The sequence below is a fragment of the Uncinocarpus reesii genome, genomic scaffold (genome assembly GCF_000003515.1).
Source record: "Uncinocarpus reesii 1704 scaffold_2 genomic scaffold, whole genome shotgun sequence".
In the NCBI taxonomy this organism is placed as follows: Eukaryota; Fungi; Ascomycota; class Eurotiomycetes; order Onygenales; family Onygenaceae; genus Uncinocarpus; species Uncinocarpus reesii.
The window spans coordinates 3,332,801-3,352,063 of record NW_003052499.1 but is presented as its reverse complement, the minus strand read 5'-3'; the positions used below and the strand labels follow the sequence as shown (position 1 = coordinate 3,352,063).

The 19,263-nt window shown below is 49.5% G+C and overlaps 7 protein-coding genes across 7 annotated transcripts; 3 read left to right on the top strand and 4 right to left on the bottom strand.

Moving 5' to 3' along the window:
- Positions 1-414: 414 nt before the first annotated feature.
- On the bottom strand, positions 415-1,326 carry UREG_04118 (GTP-binding protein ypt3; the record flags this gene model as incomplete). The annotated part of the gene is made up of 4 exons (XM_002544555.1): positions 415-542; positions 735-1,124; positions 1,159-1,238; positions 1,313-1,326. 4 exons carry the CDS (start codon positions 1,324-1,326, stop codon positions 415-417), a joined length of 612 nt encoding a protein of 203 aa, XP_002544601.1.
- A 1,089-nt stretch (positions 1,327-2,415) lies between these two features.
- Positions 2,416-2,784, top strand: UREG_04117 (uncharacterized protein; the record flags this gene model as incomplete). Its single annotated transcript, XM_002544554.1, has 1 exon — positions 2,416-2,784. The coding sequence occupies one exon, from the start codon at positions 2,416-2,418 to the stop codon at positions 2,782-2,784; it is 369 nt and encodes a 122-aa protein (XP_002544600.1).
- Positions 2,785-3,744: 960 nt separating this feature from the next.
- Positions 3,745-5,246, top strand: UREG_04116 (uncharacterized protein; the record flags this gene model as incomplete). Its single annotated transcript, XM_002544553.1, has 3 exons — positions 3,745-4,670; positions 4,728-5,049; positions 5,106-5,246. The coding sequence occupies 3 exons, from the start codon at positions 3,745-3,747 to the stop codon at positions 5,244-5,246; spliced, it is 1,389 nt and encodes a 462-aa protein (XP_002544599.1).
- A 976-nt stretch (positions 5,247-6,222) lies between these two features.
- UREG_04115 (uncharacterized protein) lies at positions 6,223-8,268 on the bottom strand (the record flags this gene model as incomplete). Its single annotated transcript, XM_002544552.1, has 1 exon — positions 6,223-8,268. The coding sequence occupies one exon, from the start codon at positions 8,266-8,268 to the stop codon at positions 6,223-6,225; it is 2,046 nt and encodes a 681-aa protein (XP_002544598.1).
- A 1,171-nt stretch (positions 8,269-9,439) lies between these two features.
- Positions 9,440-13,422, bottom strand: UREG_04114 (uncharacterized protein; the record flags this gene model as incomplete). The annotated part of the gene is made up of 2 exons (XM_002544551.1): positions 9,440-11,187; positions 11,244-13,422. 2 exons carry the CDS (start codon positions 13,420-13,422, stop codon positions 9,440-9,442), a joined length of 3,927 nt encoding a protein of 1,308 aa, XP_002544597.1.
- A 737-nt stretch (positions 13,423-14,159) lies between these two features.
- UREG_04113 (uncharacterized protein) lies at positions 14,160-17,518 on the top strand (the record flags this gene model as incomplete). The annotated part of the gene is made up of 3 exons (XM_002544550.1): positions 14,160-15,701; positions 16,280-16,357; positions 16,589-17,518. 3 exons carry the CDS (start codon positions 14,160-14,162, stop codon positions 17,516-17,518), a joined length of 2,550 nt encoding a protein of 849 aa, XP_002544596.1.
- A 57-nt stretch (positions 17,519-17,575) lies between these two features.
- Positions 17,576-18,682, bottom strand: UREG_04112 (uncharacterized protein; the record flags this gene model as incomplete). The annotated part of the gene is made up of 1 exon (XM_002544549.1): positions 17,576-18,682. The coding sequence occupies one exon, from the start codon at positions 18,680-18,682 to the stop codon at positions 17,576-17,578; it is 1,107 nt and encodes a 368-aa protein (XP_002544595.1).
- Positions 18,683-19,263: the final 581 nt, after the last annotated feature.

Below are 19,263 nucleotides of genomic sequence, written 5' to 3'. Positions count from 1 at the left end.
CAGGGACGATAATAAACAAGCAGTCTGGGGACAAAAGGGCAACATAGAGAAAAAAAAATAAATAACCCAAAACCACTCCCTAGCCATGAAAATAAGTTTCCTTGTCCGCCATCCTCGTGTGTCATATCAACATCAATCTTGCTTTCGTGGGACTACCGCCTACCGTACCTAATCACCGTGAAACATTCGGTGGGAAATGGGACTGCATAAAGTATCACATGAGAGAGGCCTGATGTGATTCACTTGCTCATCGAAGCCAATAAAAAGAAATGCAGGAGAAAAGCAACCAGGATTCATTAATTTGCCTGTCATCAGAGGAGGTTGGAACAACTGGAATGGCCTTGGGAAAAACAGCAGAATGGAAATTCTATGACCGTTTAAAAATTGTCCGGCAATAAGCCATCCTATTTATACCTAACAACACCCTTGCTTGGACTCAGGATCTTGTGTCTTGGTGATTTCGACGACTTTTCGGTCGGAGAGAGGGTTCTGAGCAGAGTCACCACTATCGAGGGCCTTACTAGAAACGATGCGGAAAATTTCTGCGTGAGTGTTAGCTCGGTTCAATATTGTGAGCAAGAAATATATGTGTACCAGTGAGAATGTTTTGGAAAGCAAGTTCCACGTTGCTCGCATCGAGCGCAGATGTCTCAATGAAGGAAAGGTTGTTATCACCTAGATATATATGGTAAGCGCGGAACTTTTGCCAAATGGAAACAGGTCAAGTGTCATACTTGCAAACTGCTTGGCTTCCTCTGTGGGGACTGCACGCAAATGCCTCAAATCACTCTTATTTCCAACGAGCATAATCACAATGTTTGAATCTGCATGGTCTCGAAGCTCTTTCAGCCACCGCGTCACATTCTCGTAAGTCTGGTGTTTGCTGATATCGTAAACGAGAAGTGCACCGACAGCACCTCGATAATAGGCAGAGGTGATAGCTCTATATCTCTCCTGGCCAGCGGTATCCCAGATCTGGGATTTAATAGTCTTGGAGTCAACTTGGATGGATCGGGTTGCGAATTCGACACCGATGGTTGACTTGGAATCAAGATTGAACTCGTTACGTGTGAAACGGCTGAGTAGGTTGGACTTTCCGACACCAGAGTCACCAATCAACACGACTATTCGAAGCGATGATACGTGTTAGCCATTGACTTTCCGTCGAGTTTGCAGGGAGAGAACGGGTTGGGATTCGTTCGACTGAGCGGGGAGAGAGGTCTACCCTTAAATAGAAACTATTTCGAAGCAGTGTTAGTATCAGCAAGGCTGCAATTTTCACCGGGAGAAGTGGTTTAGACCTACATCATACTCGTCGTTGGCCATGATGGCGGATCAAGTCTCAAGGCTGCAACGAAAGAGGACGTTGAAAGCCAGCAATGGGTTGCAGTCAAGAACGACCAAGGGATCCGAGAGGCTCAAGAAGTGAAGATGCAGTTGCGATAAGCTATAACTAGAGGACCCTTCGCCCTGGTTAAGCAACGAGAAGAATGTAATCGTGAAGGCAGCGAACAAACCAACCAAGCTGGAACCGAGTTGTTTGACTGGAGAAAGGGAGTCGGAGCGAGAAGGCCTGGCTTGGAAGGGTCAAAAGTACTGGTACTTAATTTTTGGCTTGCACTAGCAGAACATTGAGGTACTGGTACCTAGCTAGTTATCAAAGGCCGGAGAATTGTTTATACGCCCCGATATCACACAGGTTACCTACACGTTCAGAGCAACAGTGAAGGGCTCGACAGGCCAATTGACAGGATACAAGGATCGTCTATACGAGTACATCAGAACCGGTTGACTTCGTCTCAACTGCATGCTGTTTTCGCTGTCCGTCTGTTTGCTGCCTTCAGCCCTCAATGAAGCCTAGTTAACCTTAGATTCCTCGAGTGGGAGAGCATGTGACCTCCAAGTCCAAAGCTTGGCATGGAATTTGCGTTCAACCTCAGGCTCCAACAGTCGAGGCAAGCTTGCCGGCTAACAACCTCGCCGCCGGACACTCTGATAGCTGAAAGCGCGGTAGCGAAAAGGAGTCTCGAGAGCCACATAACCATGTGGGCAATTACCTGACCTGCTGCAGAAGTACAGGGGCCATGGTCATCTACCGCAAAACATATCATTTCTTAAACCTGTAAGAACGTCCCCAACAGCCCTGCAAAATAGGTTCATCCAAAGCAGCCAAAAGTGATATTCGATAAGATGCCACATTTCAATTTGGCATTTTTCTCACTTACCACCTGTTCATGAGATTTCAACCATGAACTAATTTCTTTCCTTTTCTTTTTTCCGTTACATCTACCATTTCTGTGTCCTGCCTTTCCTCCAATCGAATAATTCAAGCTAACCCCTGTTCTAGAACACAATTATATCCCAAAAAGACGATCCCGCTCTTTGGGTTTTCTTCACTCTATCTCCTCCCCAATAATGGAGCATGATAAGAATCTTAGCGATGATGACAATATCTCGCTTACTTCCACTGTGCCAAGTGAACCTCAGGAGGAATATGAAGTGGAATGTATTCTAGCCCAAAGAAATTTCCACGGAGAGGAGAAGTATCTTGTGAAGTGGACAGGATATCCCATAGAGAGATGTACGTGGGAGTCAGAGGAGATGTTTCTCAACCCCCAGACGCTTGAGGACTGGGCTCGAAAGCAGGAAGCTATCATTCGTGGCGAGCAACCATCTTTTGATATTGAAGCACTAGAGCAAAGATGTTTCTCCTCGAAGGCTGCTGCGGAGCGAAGAAGGGAGAAACGGAGGGAAAAGCGGAAGCGACTTGGGCATCCCAGTTAGACCTGATGCTGCCCGCTCAAAGTTGGGCCAGATTGTACTTTCTTCTGATGATGAATCTGAAGAAGATAGTTCCTCTGAAGAAGAACCACTCATGACGAAACGCAAGCTAAGTCCAAGATCGAAAAATGCCCCTACCATCTCTGCTTCCACGCCTCCTTCGCGACCAACGTCAACTATGGCCACGACCGCAAGGAAAATTGTGCCCAAATTGAAATTAAAGACTACTACATCCTCGCCTCCATTGCTTTTTGGAAGCCAGAAAGGAAGCAAAACTATACTTCAGGGGATTTCATCGAAGCGAAATGGCGAGTTGTTCAAGAAACTTTCAACCCAGAGGCGATGGGAGAAAGCACTTTGTCGTGACAGGATTCCGGATGCATCACAGCTAGATCTTCGAAGGCCCCAAGATTGGTTACACCCACCCAAAAATTCAAGCCCTCAACCACCTCCAACCACAGCCCGCCAAAGTTCTTATAGCCTATTTGTCGAGCAAGATGACGATCATCACACAGAACAACCAGTTCAAGAACATTCCCTGTTGGAAAATGAACCAACACCGTCGTTTCCCGCATTATGTCCTTCAAATAAAGGTGCCCCAACAGCGCCACGTTCGTCACTGTCGAGTCGTCACACAGCTTCACGTCGGTTTTGGAATCCGGGGGAGGTACTTTTGACGTTGACTTTTGGAGCTGTTAATAAGGCCATTGGTGATGTCAGACTGTGTGGATTGAATCCGGCTACGCGTTTTCAACTTCTAAGGCTTAAATCAGGCGGTACCATTGACTTAAATTTTATGGACTTGTGTACTTTCCGGGAATATAGCAGGCTATGCTTTCGCGTGAGTGGGAATTCTTCTTTTTTTCTATTAGATATTAACGGGTTTCCTTCCAGAGAACAAATAACAAATACGCAACTGGGTGGGCGGTCGGCTTCGAAGATACTGCTGAAGAGTTAAAAGAAATGGCCGATTATTTACGCAAAAATGATTTAGCAGCCCTGTGGTACCACCCTTCTGATGAGGTTTCAACGGTTCTTCTCGCATATGGATCTAGCTCAACCAGCTGGGGTTTCTTTGACCAGGGCGTGGATTTTCCATCCAGTTCGGGTCTCCGAATTGTTTCACGAAGCTATCTTGCGCCCATCAGTACCGTCCGCCAGCCCTTATCTATACCAGAACCTCTTCAAACCGTTGACGACCCTATCATCATCGATGAGCTTGTGCCTTCGATTCCAGATGAGCCGCCAAGCTCACTTCCCAAAGATCTATCCAATTTGGATATTGTAACCTTATTCCGCGAGCGGTGGCGAATAACATTCAAGGAACTAAGCATTGTTAATGGACCAAAAAAGGATAGTTTTGCTCGTGCATTCTACCTTTACTTTCCATCTGAAGCAGAAGACGAATTTCAACTTGTACTGATGTTTCTGAGGAAATATACCAATGCCATCTTTTCCAATCGACTCAAAGGTGATTGGGAACGCTTTGCGGAAACAGTCGATTCAGGAACTGTCTTGGTGAGCTATATTGCCCTGCATTATAAATGCTTACTTATGTTTTGGCAGTTCCATCAGTCCTACGCCTTCTATGAGTTTATGCCTGGCCTGCATAAACTTCTGCGTAAACACATTAACATCTTCAACATTAGTCTTGACAGACCAGTGAAACATGTTGACTATGAAATTCATCTGCAACGGCTTTTTCCACATGGCGCTGTTATTCTCATAACAGAAGACTATATAATTCATGAGACTGAATCTGCTTTGAATGTCATAAAATGGTTCCGCGCATATTCTGAGAAACGATTTCCGGGTACTTGGAAATTATTTCTCAGGCCAAATGTATTGGGTTGGCTTTCTGAGATATTTGATAAATGGGTTGATGATAAGTCTGTTCTTTACATTCTGCTTAAAGCCAAATACATAAGCACTAATTATTTAAACAGAATGTATCAGATATACTGCATTCTGGAACATATGATCCTGAACTATGCAGGAGATGACTCCACTCCCATCTCATTTGATGGAGAATCTGATGATGAAGGCCAACCTCAGCCCCTGGTCTCACCAAGCTTCATCCCAGACTATGGCTCCCGCCAGGAAGACGAACACGAAGACATCCCCAAAGGCTTATTGCAAGAAGAACGGAATACAGATCACCTAGTAGAGTACTTTGCTGGTTGGGCCATTTGCAATTGTGATAGATACAGAAGATTTGTTACCTTGTCTCATTATAAGCCACAGCCAAGATGGAAGAAATGGCAACATGTAAGTGTCACGCTACGAGATCTTTATAAATACAGGGCTGTTGACATTCGAAATAGATTGAGAACATGAACACCCAGGAATTTCTCCGCATATTTGTCAATAATGACCTGACTAGACGTTCGTCGAAACATCACCCTTCACCCTCCAGCGCGCATCGAAAGCTACAGCCAACTCCACCTCGGCCACCACCTGCTTAAAACGAGTGCATTGTGATTTTCCATGCTGCGAGACCATACATGTCTAAGCATTTTAGAGGACTTTTGGTAGGATCTAGACTTTAGGTATAATTACAATTTTATTTATTTCTTGGAAACAATACGGAGTGAATCAGGTTGTCACCTAATTCGCCTCGTTAGCGCGTGGCCTCTTTGCACATTATTGGCCTCTTCATGGATTTTCGTGGCCCTTTTTGTTGATGTCGTGCCGCTTTTACAACCACGACAACTCATTTTCAAGGTCTGTGTGGGCAGTTAGTCACAACAGCCGCCCTGCTCAGGGATGATAAATACCCATGGATGCATATATATATGTGCTGCTCAACGCAGCCATTCTCTCATTTTATTTCTCAATAAATATGTCTTTTTCTCCCTTGCTTCTCATACAATACTACATTTTTCGTCCATCAGCATCTCATTCTCAATGGGCATAGTCTGCCGCAAGGCTCCTCAGAGCCACCGAGCTCCTCAAAGGAGTGCTCAATATTGGATGGACATGATTGCAAAACCATCACAGCCAGTTAAGCCAGCGTACGAGGAATCAACGGAACGTCCCCTGGCGGACTGATATTGGTTGTAGTAGAGCTTGGCATTTCAACAGACAGGGCGCCAATAGTTACTCCAACGAATGCACGTTTACAAGAAGCATGATTTCGATTGGATTGAGGTGTACTCCGTACTATCATCTAAAGATTGCCGCACGACAGCATCAAAGTAGTAATGACCATAATTAATCCAGATTCGACGAAGTTGGCGATAGCCAAGCTGGATATGTATCTCCACCTCACCCACAATATTGTCACAAAGACAGAGTAAATCTAAAACCCTATGATCCCATTGTGCCAGACTTAAAAAAAGAAGAATGCCTCCATTAAACCCATCCCAATGCGAATTTGCATTCTCCGTGATAAAGGAAAATTAGGAAAAAACAGAATGCAGTCACGCTTCAGTATCAGTGCTAGTCCAATTCCATGAGTTGCTTGACATACTCTGCATCGGCATCCTCTGGTAAAGAAGTCTCTGGGCTGAAATTAAGGAGGGTACAGAGAGTGTCTAGGACCGCCTCACTGTCCTTGGATGGCGTGCCGGGATTGGATGTAACGGAGGGATACAACTCCTTATCAAGCCCAACCGCCAGAAGGGTAATGTTCTTTCTGGATTTTGGCCAATTGTACTGCTGGGCAACCGAAGAGTTTTCGCGCGCCTGGCGTGTCTCACGGCGTGGAACCAGCTTCGGAACTAGTATCTTACACTTCGCCTCCTCCTGTTTAGCGTCTTTCTCCTCCCGGAGGCACATCACTAGGCCAAAGTGATTGTTCGTCATTCCCAGAGCTTTTATGGCTTTCTCGATAGAAAAAACGGCAGCGCATGAGGTCGTGTCGTTCATGCGATCGTGTTGACGATTCTTGACCTGAATGAGAACGAAGCTCATCTCACCGTCTGGCAGCATGATGGGTATAAGAATATCGGCTCCAGGGAATCTTTCAGGCAGAAAGAGAGCAGCCCCTCGCCGGTACGCGGCCTTGATTGTTCTCTGAGAGGGAATCTCCAACGACCTGAAAAAGTGGTTGAAAAATACATTACCCTTTTCCCAGACAACACGCATGGACTCAACATCTGCAGCCCGCTCACCAATCTGCTGCGAAATTTCCGAGCCAAGGAACGACCTAAAGAACTCCTGAGTTGTTACAGAGCAGGGAAACGACATCAGCTGTAGAGAATCCATTGAGAATAGCAGTACTAGCGAGGCGACCACTTCACCGATATCTCCCACGTGAATACTTCCTTGGAGGCATGCTTCTAAGAATGCGTTGACCACGGACAGTCGCGTGGCTGGGTCAGCCATCATCGTCGCCGCCGTATACGCTAAGATGGGCTCGCTCGGGTGCATTGTACGCATGAACTCTCGAAAGTCGGGAATGTAAAATATTGGCCGAAGTAAGTTGGCTGTCATATTTTCAGCGAGGTGCATGTCAAAGACATAAAAATCTATGCGGTATGAAAAGAGGGCTAATGAAACGGCCGTTGTAAGCTCCTGATTCCTTGTTGCGCTAATTTTCTCGGCTGCTAGGATCAACACTGTACTCAGGTCCGCTCCATTATCCAAAAACGCTGCCCAAGTCGGCCGCCCATATCTAACCAGCGTGCGCAAAGATTCCTCCGAGCCGTCTATCTTTGGTTGGCTAGTGACATCTGATGACAGAGAATCCCATGTGCGAATCGCGTAGATTGGTGGAAATAGGTCACCTACAAACTGAGTCTCTTTCTGGCTTGGGTCGTATCGAGCAGCCGGCGAAAGATTGTTGAGTTTGGAGGAGGTATCCAAGACCAGGGAAAAGAAGCTGCCAAGCACAGAATAAAGTTGTGGCTTCTCGCCTGGCCGATCTGTTGACTGGGGAAAGAGCCCTGATCGTGGCCTGCTAAAGAGGTTCGCGCACGCTCGCTCGAACGAACGAAAGCGGACCGACTGCGAATGATCGAGCAAAGCCCGAGCCTCGTCAATACAGAGAAGTGTCTGAGGTCCCGCCGCCGTGCTAGGCGAGGTTGGAGGATTGTTGTCACCCAATCTATTACGCCAACTCTTCAACTTGTCGATCCGAGCATCGAGATAACCTTTCAACGACGATCTCAAGAAAACGGACCAAACGAAAGGCCTTCCGGGATGTTTTGCTTTTTCTTTCCTGCACGTTTCCAGAAGAATGGACACCAGATTTGCGTACTCACGCCCATAGTCGGAGAAATCATCGAGGACCTGGAGGTTGTAGTATCCTGCAGACGTGATGCCAGCGTGTTTACACGCCTCGACCTCCCAAACAGATGTAGCGATCAAGCACTCCCAGAAGAGAATACATGGATCCATGTGTCCAGTTTCTAAACTCGCAATTTGTTCAGCGACGTTCGATCTTCTCGGATAGCCAAGAGTATCAGGCGGCGACAAGTTCAAGTAGACGACATACTGACCTCTCTTCATCGCCAGCTGCCGGATTGCAAAACTTTTGCCCATTCCCGACGGGCCAACAATGGAGGTGTAAGGCGAGTGGTACAGTGAGGGAGTGAACTGATGGTAAAACTTGAAGATTTGGCCAAGGACGACTTTGCTGGTGAATTTCCCATCACGCCCTGGTTTTTCATCTTGCAGAAAAGCCTTCTGAACATGGCTGTTTTCACTGGACTGCGAGTGGCTTGCAGGAACATCCGGCTTCTCTCCTGGCCAAGTTAAGAGATGAGACAAGACACGGTGATACTCAGGTTTCGAAGCCCGACCCAGTGAGAAATTGATCTCTTTCAGGCGTGCCCAAACGTATACGAGGTCATCTAGCTCCCTATCAGAGTGTCTCCCTGTGTCCTCAAGCGGCAGTCTGTTCCAGTATATTTGTTTTGCTGTTGCCTCGTCGAAGTGGCTTCGAAGGTGTTTGATCTCATAGCGAGCAATGGACACTATGCCCTGGGTGTAGGGCAGTCCCCAGCTCTCGAATTCAAACAAAAAATCCTTTAGATCCTTCTCATCAAAACCGGCCGTCTTGAAAAACTCTTCCGCATTGGTGCACTGGCGCCACTGCGACTTCTCATTGGATGCGATATCACTTAACGGCAGTGTAACTTGAGATGATGGGATGTTGCGCTCCTCGTGTGCCGCGGGAGGATCGGAGAACGGATCGGCTAAATGCAAGCCACTCATTAGCTTCAAGACCCACAGGGGCACGGGATGATCACTCAGCACGCGTTGTACATACTCGGCGGGTTGGGCAAGCTCTGGGAGCTTTGAGGCCGGTCAGCCATGTTATTAAACCCGACTAATGGATGCAGACAGGTTGTGAAAGATCAGATCAACTTCAGGCTGGGAATTGAATGTTGTTTGTGGGATGAAGCTGTGTTTTTAGAGAGGAATCTGGCTGTCAACACTAGTCCTTTTTGGGAGGAAAGGTAACTAGGGCTTTAACATCATGTGATCGTGGAATTTCCTCAACCTCCATCTTCAATCAATCAGTCTCCCTCTGACCAGTGACAGTGTCCTCTGTGTGAGCCATCTGCTGCTATTCTTCATAACATCTCAACCTCCTCTCATCTGTTCTTTTCTTCTTCAAGGATTAGTCTCATCCCAATATGAGTATCAACTATTTCTCTTCTTAGCCTAACAGTTAGTTACTCAACATCAACTTCATCGACTTCAAGCTCTACTTCCTCGCACACAAACTCTTCACGACCTTCTGCACCAAAGCATCCCTTTCCCTAAACCTCTTGGGGAACTTGGCCAAATCGCTGCTTTTCAACAAACTCCGCGCCTTGGAAGCCTCAACCATCGCCTCCGCCTTGGTCAGCTTGCTTGTCCCGCCGCCAACTCCCGCTATCAAACCCAGTATCGCAAACGGTGCAGACGCCGGAACTTGAATGATTTCCGCTACCGTTAGTGCCACGCTGCCCCCTTCGCCAATGAGAAGCGCAATGCGAGCGATCGCTGCTGTGCTGCCGATCAGGGGGCCGAGGGCCGAGCCGACAAACGGGATGACCATGAAGATGACAGTGAGGATCTTGAAGATCAGGTCTTTCTTTGCTTGTTCCTTGGCCTTTTCGCCGATTTCTTTAATGTCCTTCATGCTACTGATGGCTTCGGTAAGTTGCAGTATGGGCATGGAGTAGGCGACTACTGCATCGGTGGGTGAGGTATCGTTTGGTCCGTCGTCGTAGAACGATAGGGCCACGCTGAGGTACGATGCGAGGAGTGAGTCTCTCAGAATTGTGATATTTCCCATGGATGCTTCGATGAGCTTCTTAGGGTTGCCGACGTGGATATCGTCATCGGCGGCCTTTTGAGGGTAATTCAGCTTTGTATGGAAGAGCTTATGGCAGGGCAAATTACCACCGCCTGGTCGGGTAGGTATGCCGCCAGGATTCTGAGGCTCACACGTGTATGTGCTAGATTGATCGCCGAACCTCACCCACGACTCGTCGATGCCCACCTCGGCCGCGAGCGCGTCAAAGAAGCCCTTCTTGTCGACAAGATCGTAGCGGATGCTCCATCCCCTATCCGCCTCCCAGATGCGCGGCATGTCGACGCAGGAATCTTTCGTTTCATCGTCACCGGGATATGCCCAGTAGCAGTCAAAGTACTTGAGGCCTTTACCATCGCCGAGCTCCATGAAACCGTCAATGCGCGGTTGGATCTGCTCCTTGGTCCACTTCGCATACCAGCCGAACTTGTCGTCATATCCTTCCGAGTTGCTTTGGAACAGAGACAAATTGTCGACGAGCTGCGAGTATAGAATGTCCATCGCAAAGAGGTTAACACAACCTGAGTACAGAGAGCCGGCTTTATCGGCGAGACGCTCCAGGGTCCCCGGGTTCTTGTCGGGGGGGCATGTGAGATCGTCGTCCCCGGCTTGATCATCAGAACCATCGCCATCGTCGCTGTCATCGCCGTCCTCATTGTTGGAGTAATTTTCGAGGTCAATGGCCCAGTCGGTAGAACCGCCAAAGTTGAGACCCTTGATCCACTTGATTCTGTTGGCTTTGGTATCGCCGTCCATGTAGGCCACCCAATCCACCTCACCGGGTCTACCGTATACGAGAATATTTGAGTCGGAATCCTTGTCAATGTACGACTTGACGATGGAATAGCTGCCGTGGACCCTGATTATGTCATTGAGCTCGGCGTTGGCGATGTAGCCACGAGTTTCCGTACAGGGTCCGAAATAGGCCATGGAATGATTTTTATCTCCTGCAAAGGTGCAAAAGGGACCCGAGCAAGACGGGTCATTCATGCGGAAACTTCTTCCGTAACTAGTGACGCCAATGACTAGCTGCCGGGCTTCCACTCCAGCTTTAGTGACCATGGCCATCGCATCATGCGTCTCAGTCTTGTTGATGTGTGATCGAAGACAGTTTCCGGTTTCGCAGCCGGGAATGGCCCATTTGTTGTCGACATCTGCATCCAGATCCATGATTAGCGTGTCGTCCCAAGCAGTTGCTTGGGCTACTTACCCCATTGGCCGTGCAAGTCATACGTCATGTAAATGAAGTAATCCACATATTTTGCAATACTCTTGACTGGATACTGCTTCAAGTACCAGTAAGAAGCCGGCAGCGCAATGGAAATGGATTTCCCGCTAGGCAACTTGCTTCGGAGCAGCTGCAAGAAAGCAAGATAATTATTTCCCTCTTCAGGACTTCCAGGTGTGATGTCCGGAATATCAGGTGCACCAGGGTACTCCCAGTCAAAGTCCAGACCATCCAGGTTTTGGCCACTCATGAAGTTCACCAGGTTATTGACAAATGTAGCGCGATGCTCCTGCTTGGTGGCATCTCTGAAGCGCTGGAACGTGCCCGGCTCTGTGGAAAACGTCCATCCACCAAAGGAGAGAATCTTTTTAAAGCCGCTCATCTTCACGAATTTGCGGAATTGGTCTTGGACGTCTGAGATATCCACGTCAAAGCTGGACGTGATTGTGGCAAATGCAAAATGGATGTGCGAGTATTTGTTGGCTGGGATCTCAGTGACGCTCATTCGCAGGCACACCCTTTTCCGGCCAAACGCCTCGAAATAGCCAATGGTCTTTAACTGGTCAGGTGCTTTGTCATTATTAACGATATCTATGCCACAGTTGGAGATACAACCGTTGGTTCCCGGCTTTGCGGTACCGGGAGCGCCAGTATCCGCTGGTGACTCGGTACAGAACTCAGGTGTTGTTCCGCAAAATCCCCAGACGTCACAGCATGCATTAAGAGGGCATGGATTAAGATCAGCTAGCGCAGTTCCATCTGAGGGCTTCTTGGTACCCGGTACCTGTGGACCGCAGGTAACTCCTTGGATCGGGGCGGGCATAGGAGGCATACCCTTGCTCAGGCATATCAATTGGCCACTCTGCAGATGCGCACAGCCGGCCCAGCCCCAGGTCTTTTTGTTGAAGTTCTCAATGTCTTGCACTTGCAGGTAGTGCGCTTCTGCCACGTCGAAGCATCCATCGCCGCTGTTGACTTTATATGTGTTGCAGGTGCCGTCGGGTTGCGGCTGAGGGCGAAAGTCTGGCAAAGTACCTGCATTGCAACAAACGTGCTGTTTGGGCTTCAGGGTTGAGCACAAGTTCTTTTGCGGGTTGTACTTAGCCAGATCATTTCCAGGGATGCCGCAGCGGCTGGCCAGCGACGCGCAACTGTCCCCCCCATGGACCTCCACTGTTCTGCACTCTCCTCTTGGCGAAAGGGCTCGTGGTTCTTCCCTGGTGGTTATGTTGCCATGGGAGATGGTACTAACATTGGCGATAGTGTTGAAACTCTTATCCACTGTAGACACAAGCACATCCATGCTGAGGGTGGCGGTGGGAATGGTTCCATCAAGACAAAGACCATTGTTCCAGCTTTTGACGGCATCTTGAACCTCTGGGAGATCAACAAAACCAGCAGAAACCACTCCAACAGTCAGGGCCGCACCAGCAGGTTGGCAAATCTGCAGGCTAGAAGCTTGCTTCTCCGCAAAAGCATCGAGAAAGCATCGTGCAGCATGCTTGGTGACTTGTGCACCAGAATACAAGCCCACGACGGCAGACTTGTGTTTGGCAAACAAGATGGTGGCGCCGCACTCGGCGCTCCTGTCTACAAACAGGGCAAGTTGACGAGTAGCCTCAGCCACATGAGCAGGCTGCAGAGCAGCGCCGGGCTCCTTGCTAGACGTTGAAGAGCCAACTTGGGGAATGAAAGCCGTTTTCACTGCCTTGGCGCCGCAGCTTTTCGCAACAACGAGGTTTTGTTGGCTTTGTTGCTGACGCACATCGGGGGAGGCGGCAGCCTCATACGTCTGGCCTTGGCTGGTCACGCAGGCACCGATGGTGAGGATGGTGTTTGGATCGGCAACAGAGTTTTGGAGATTGAAATCACAAAGGACGGTATGATCGCTCCTCTTGAGATCGCGAAGGTGGTGGATGTTGGTCCAGTTGGCCGGATTGGGACCGGCATCAGCGCACAAACTTGGACAGTTGTCAGCATATTGGCCGTTGTAGCTGTCTTTGACTGCCGAGGCGAGGCCCGGCAGAGAGGCAAGGAGGACAAAAGAGGGCCACATTCCTGCTCCAGGAGCCGGCGCGGGCAGGGAATGAGGGAATATGTGAGAAATCGACCGTGCTTTTGGAGCGAGCAGTGGTCCATATATTACACTGATGGTGCGCATCGTCTAAGCCGGCGATACCAGCTCAAAGCCATTCTTTTAACCCGGGCCCCTTTTCTTCCGGGTTATTAAAATCAGCCGGCCGCCCAGTCAAAGGCTCCCACCTTTCCCCGATAGTTGCATGATACTCAGGGTGAGAAAAGAAACGGCCTCAAACCTGGCTTGTCCAGAGTCGCAAGTCTAAATGAAGAGCTCCATATCAACAGCAATCCTAGCAACCCTTCTCTGCGGGAGGCCCCGTAGACTACCCGGAACTTTTGCCCCCAAATGCAACCATCCCAGGGTGCCCCAGGGATTTACAGTGGTCTGCTGTGAGGTCCAAAATGTCCTGAATGTCGCCTGGTTAGCAACCAGAAGGTTACAGCATCTGGCAGCATTGGCCAGCTCACAAATTTGTACCCGGTGTGGTTAGTTTCCGTGGGCTACATTGTCTGGATTGCCACCTTCTGGACGGCTAGTTGCTGAAACTAGCCATCCCTACTATATCAACATGGATGATCTCCTTTACTTCCCATGATTGATTCAATGTTATTATTTACCCCCCCTTTTTTGAGAGGAAATGGGGCCTTAGGTTGCAAGTTGTCACGCTTTCTGACTTGAACGATTTTCCCGTACAGTATGGAGTAAGCATTGTGGAAAGCCTATACTGACGGCACATCCCATTTACTCTTCTGTGATTTCTTTGATGTATTCATTTCCTCGTCCTTCCCGGTCACTTGAATTCCAAAGTGTTTGTTACAATGGGTGCCGCCCTCACGTCCCCCGTCTTTAAAGACTATGGTGAATTCTTCATGAATAGCAGCAACATCCTCACTGTCCCCTATCAAAATGTCACAGCCGCTTTCAGGGTGCCCGTTGCCATCAACTCTACAGCCATAAATGGCTTCGACTGGACGCAGCCGTACCCGGGCTCCCGCATAGACGGCCACACGGCAAACCTCCAGGTCGCCCAGGAAATGGCCTTGTCTGCGTCTCTCGTGGAGAATGCAACCACTGTCCTGTCGTCGCTGACATTTGGTATTCCGGACAGCATGACCTCTCGCGGCCACCCACTGGCCATGGACCCTTCGTGGTACATCTGTCGCCACGTTTTCATCTCTACCAAACCCGATGCAAAGCAGGCTGTCGATGGTGGCAGCAAGTGCGGTTTCCTATCCCAGTCATGCCGGGCTGATCTCAAGACGAGCCTTACTCAAGATTGGGGACAAGCAGCCGACGGCACTATGTGCTCAGCGCTTGGCTTTGACGCCATACCACGGAGCTGTCAGGCCTCGTTTGGTTTAGCCCGCCAGGACGTCATGGCTTTTGACGCTGCCTTTGTCGCAAATACCACCCTTGGCCCGGCGCAAACGAGCAAAGAGCAGCAACTATACAGCTGGCGCATCGGCACTGGATATCACGATCCTGGCGATGCTCGCGCCTACGCCTTGGCCGCAAACCGGACGTACCTCGTTGCTACCGTCTGGGGCTACAGCCAGAGTGCAAAGTCTATTAAAGTCCCTGAGGTGTCGTTTGGTTGTCTCTCGTCTGGCGCAAGTTATGTTCCGCCACCTCCTGCCCCTTCATCATCCTCCCCAACTTCAACTGCAGTATCGACTGCGGCATCCACTACAGCGTCAACGTTCACCTCAGTCCCATCTCCGACAGCCATCCGCAATAAGGCCGCCTTTGGCGATGACATGAGCAAGGCTAAAGTTAACATCCGGGATGGAATATATACCAGCGGCATGACGGTTATGCGAGCTTTTAACAAGGGTGCCATCTTTGGCAACATTCAAATCTCGACACTGGCCTTTAGGGATGACTTCTCGAGCGACACCATGGGCAAGTGGACAATCATCGATGGCAAGTACCAAGTCTCGTCCAATGCCGTTGTATTGTCGGCCTCGCCCATCGCCAAGGCCCTCACCACCGGCCTCATCTCCAAAGACTTGGTCTACGAGGCCGACATCTTCATCGACTCCGCTTCCGGCAACGGCGACGGCGGCTTCATCTTCCGTGTGTCCAACGCAAAGGCAGGTCCGGATAGCTACAACGGGTACTATGCTGGTATCGGCAACGGACTCGTCGTGCTTGGCCGCGCAGACAGCAATTGGAATAGGCTTAAGACGGTACAGGCTGCGGATATCAAAGCGGGACAGAAGCATCACTTGATGATTCGAGCGAGAGGAGATTCTATTTCTGTCTACGTGGATGACTTGAATACGCCGAGGATGGTGGTCAAGGATGGAAAGTATGCTACTGGGCTGAGTGGCATTAGGGCATACATGACAACCCTGTCTGTGAGTAATGTGAGGATTTACACGGCTTGAGTTAGGTGTATGTACTGTGCAGCGAATATTGATACAGTATTTTTGTTTGAATTATCACGGTGTTTTTCAGTCAGGTTCACACTCTTCAGCTTTACCAACATCCCAACTTGCGCGGGATTCATGGGAGCACCACTGGGCCTATGTTATGCTAGACTAACCGGGTATCCGGCTTATCAATGCCCCCAATGTCGGAAACAGCAAAGAACACAAACGAGTATGTTAACATCCTAGCCATCCCGGAGGTCTGGAGTTTGGGGGCGCTCAGAGCAAGGAGGCAAGTAGTAGTAACTAGGAGAGTGACAAGGGTTTGTTTGTGAAGGAGAATTAGAAATATCACCCTACACAGCGCCTACTTCTTACCCCGGCCTGTAGAGAGGCAGGTTAGGTACGGGATGGCGACCCCTATATCTAATCCATGCATGTTGACTGAGGGCTGCATTTGGTAGTGACGGTAGTAGCCGAGCTATGGAGATAATTAAGACTTAGCACTACGGGAATTATGATGCTTGTTACAATTAACCTTGCTCGAAGCAACAACACCCCCATAGATGCAACGCGTTCAAGATGAGGACAAACAACTCGATCCTAGTTTTATTTGGATATTGCAACTCTTGTATACTAGTCAGGTGAGTCTCGAAGGTTACAAGACCAGGTTGCTTCGGGCTATTTTTCTAAGTCGCGAAGTTTCCGCTGCGCGGGATCCTTGCTCAGTAGACATTGGAGATAGTTAGGAGCGTAGTATAGAAGACCATCAGAACACGGAAAATTCCCGTCTTCTCCTTTGCGCTTCCTTCTCTCCTCCTGTCGGCCCATGCCTTGCAGCTAGTAAAAAAGCCTTGCTGCACTTATAATTGAAGAGTACTGTCTTGGCTGGCCGCCTTTTAACTCACTCTGGGCCATCTTCCTTTCTTTGGTTGATATCAAACATCATGCTGCCACTCCTGTTCATGACGGTCTTCCTCGCCGCCGGCGTCACGGCCAACAAAGCCGCTGCAAAATACCAAGCCCTGTTCTTCTACCAACTTTACAGACTCGAAGTCGACGCTCACGGCCTCGCCAACTCACGCATGGCGCCTGGCTGCGTCAAAGCCGGCGGCGTCTGCGACTTGGAGGCCTTCATAAAGGAAGTCTGCACTGTCAAAAAGAAACCGAAGAGAGACGCCAGCGGCAACATTATCAGGCTTCCGAATGGCAAACCGGAACTACTCATGGAGCCCGATTTGGCCAAGATCGTCTGGGCGCACGTCGGCGAGGGTGCGGACCTCGACGTCTTCAGCACTGAGTTTGACAAGTCTGGCTTCAGCGGCAATTTTGACAACACGAAGATCTTCAAGGGTTGGAATCAGAAGGACACGTTTGAGACCGTCATGACCGAGGCGGCGGATATTGGCACAAAGGCCATTGCGAAGTTGAAGGCCGAAGGGAGGGAGCCTGCCGATGACCGTGTCAACAAGATGATAGCTGCGCTCAAGACCCATGGCGACGCCCGGCGCTACGATCAGGCACGGATGATCACCACGGCGTTTCAAAATGAGATGAACAAAAGGAGGTTCACTGCTGCCTTAACTGCTCCCATAGAGAGGCCGCCAGTGCCGGGTTACCGCAAGATTGACGCGGTCCAGACCATCAGTGATAACGCTGGTAGAGCGGGTTTTCAGAAGATAGAGTCGGACGTGCGCGACTATGTCACCAACTTTAACAGCGCTGGACTATCAAAGAGCCATGTCGACGCTATTGTCAAGACGCAAGATGTACACAACCATTTTGCTCAGGTTTGTCAAACATGATGGACTGGACTGTCGGGGTTATGGAAGAAACATCTCTATTAGTATATACTTACTATTTTAAAAAGTCCCAAAGTTGCTGGGAAGTCGCTCCTTGATATAACATTCATTCGTACAATAGCGCACCATGATCCGCGGTCGCAGTTTGGGTGCGCTCTCCCTAGCTTGCTTGACCCACGGATGTCTCTCATCAGGCGAATACTCTGCGTCCGGCAAATACTCAGGCATGCCGAGGAACGCTTGCTCTGGCAACTGAGGTAGCCAAGCGGAACCAGGGTTCGTCCCAAGAATGTCAAGGTTGTCTCTTCGAGCCAGCCGCCACATGTACGCGAGGATGAGCAATTCAGCTTGGCTTTTCCATGCTTGCACAGCTGCTTGGAACCGAGGACTCGTAAACGTTTCGAAAAGCGTTTGTACAGCCGGTTCCTTTTCCAATGCGTATTCCCTGTATAATGCTTGAAATTCCTTCAGCCGGGCTTCGTCGCCAACATCAACCATCTGAACAGGCGCATCGCCCAACAGCCCAAACAAGCCAGATCTCAGAGCTGTTTTTCTCGTGATATGCAGAGAAACCGCGGACATGGTTACGTCTAGCCTGCTAAAGGAGGGACTTTCCGCACAATATGCGATGTCGCTCACTTCTTGATTTCTTGAACGGTGATAAAGGAACCACGGGTTGTCACACGCATCAGCGCCATCAGGGTGATCAAACAGCGCCTTCAAGCTAAAGGGGCGAATAATCTCCGCCACGACAGATGGCTGCATCCCAAGGTCCTCCGCCCGCCACAGGTACATGGCGATTGGGCTCGCAGGGTCATCAGCATTTCCCCAGACAATGTAGCGCAGTCGCGTCCAGTTGAGATGCAACACATCCCGACGCGGCTGCACCCATATCGCTGCCAGGCTAGTTGTGTCGTCCAGTTCCAACCTATGTCCATTTTCCAGCGCAACCTCCCGGGACTCGCGGTTGACGAATGCGATGGTCGGTGGCTGGGCGTTCTGGTGCGTTATGCGGTCGCCATAACAAGCCTGACGGGATTCATTTCCATCGAGCAGGAAGTCAGGGGTGTCTTCTTCTGCGATACGATGTGGTAGGCAAAGCTTCCAGATAAGACGGCGTAATTCTAGAGGCAGCCGCGGGAAGTAGTGGAATGAATTGTTGTTCATCCTGTATGTCAGTTTATTAGCTGCTCTCATATGAGGTCAAAAGCGAATGAGGTTGCAAAAACGAGCCTGGGATTTTATCAGAAATTATCTATTTCCGACATGCTTGACCCCGCGATTCGTAGTTACCACCCAACAGTGTAACGGGATCATCAAGTCAGCTGTTGTCTTTGACAGCCTTCATGGCCTCTGTCTATCCTTCAGTAACAATACCAAGCGATGGAATGCTCAACTAACGAGCAACTTGGGGTAGACGAGCTGGAGGTCTCATCTGAAAGACTCAAGATCAGACAAGTATGGAGTAGATATCTTAATAAAGCGGCGCTGCCGAGCTATACCCGAATAGGACCACTAAACTGGAACGGGAGATTTGGCGACCAGGGCTGGGAATACGGAGTAGACTGTAGGGAGCCTCGCTGCCTCAGTATAAAGTCAGCCAGGACCCAACATACCATGTTGCCATATTTCGTGCTATTTACTCCGTACAGAATAAGATGAAGCCACCCTAGCTTATAATGCTTAGAGGAAGATATAGAACGACCATGCGTCAAAGCAATCCAAATGCCACAGCTCCGCGGCACCAA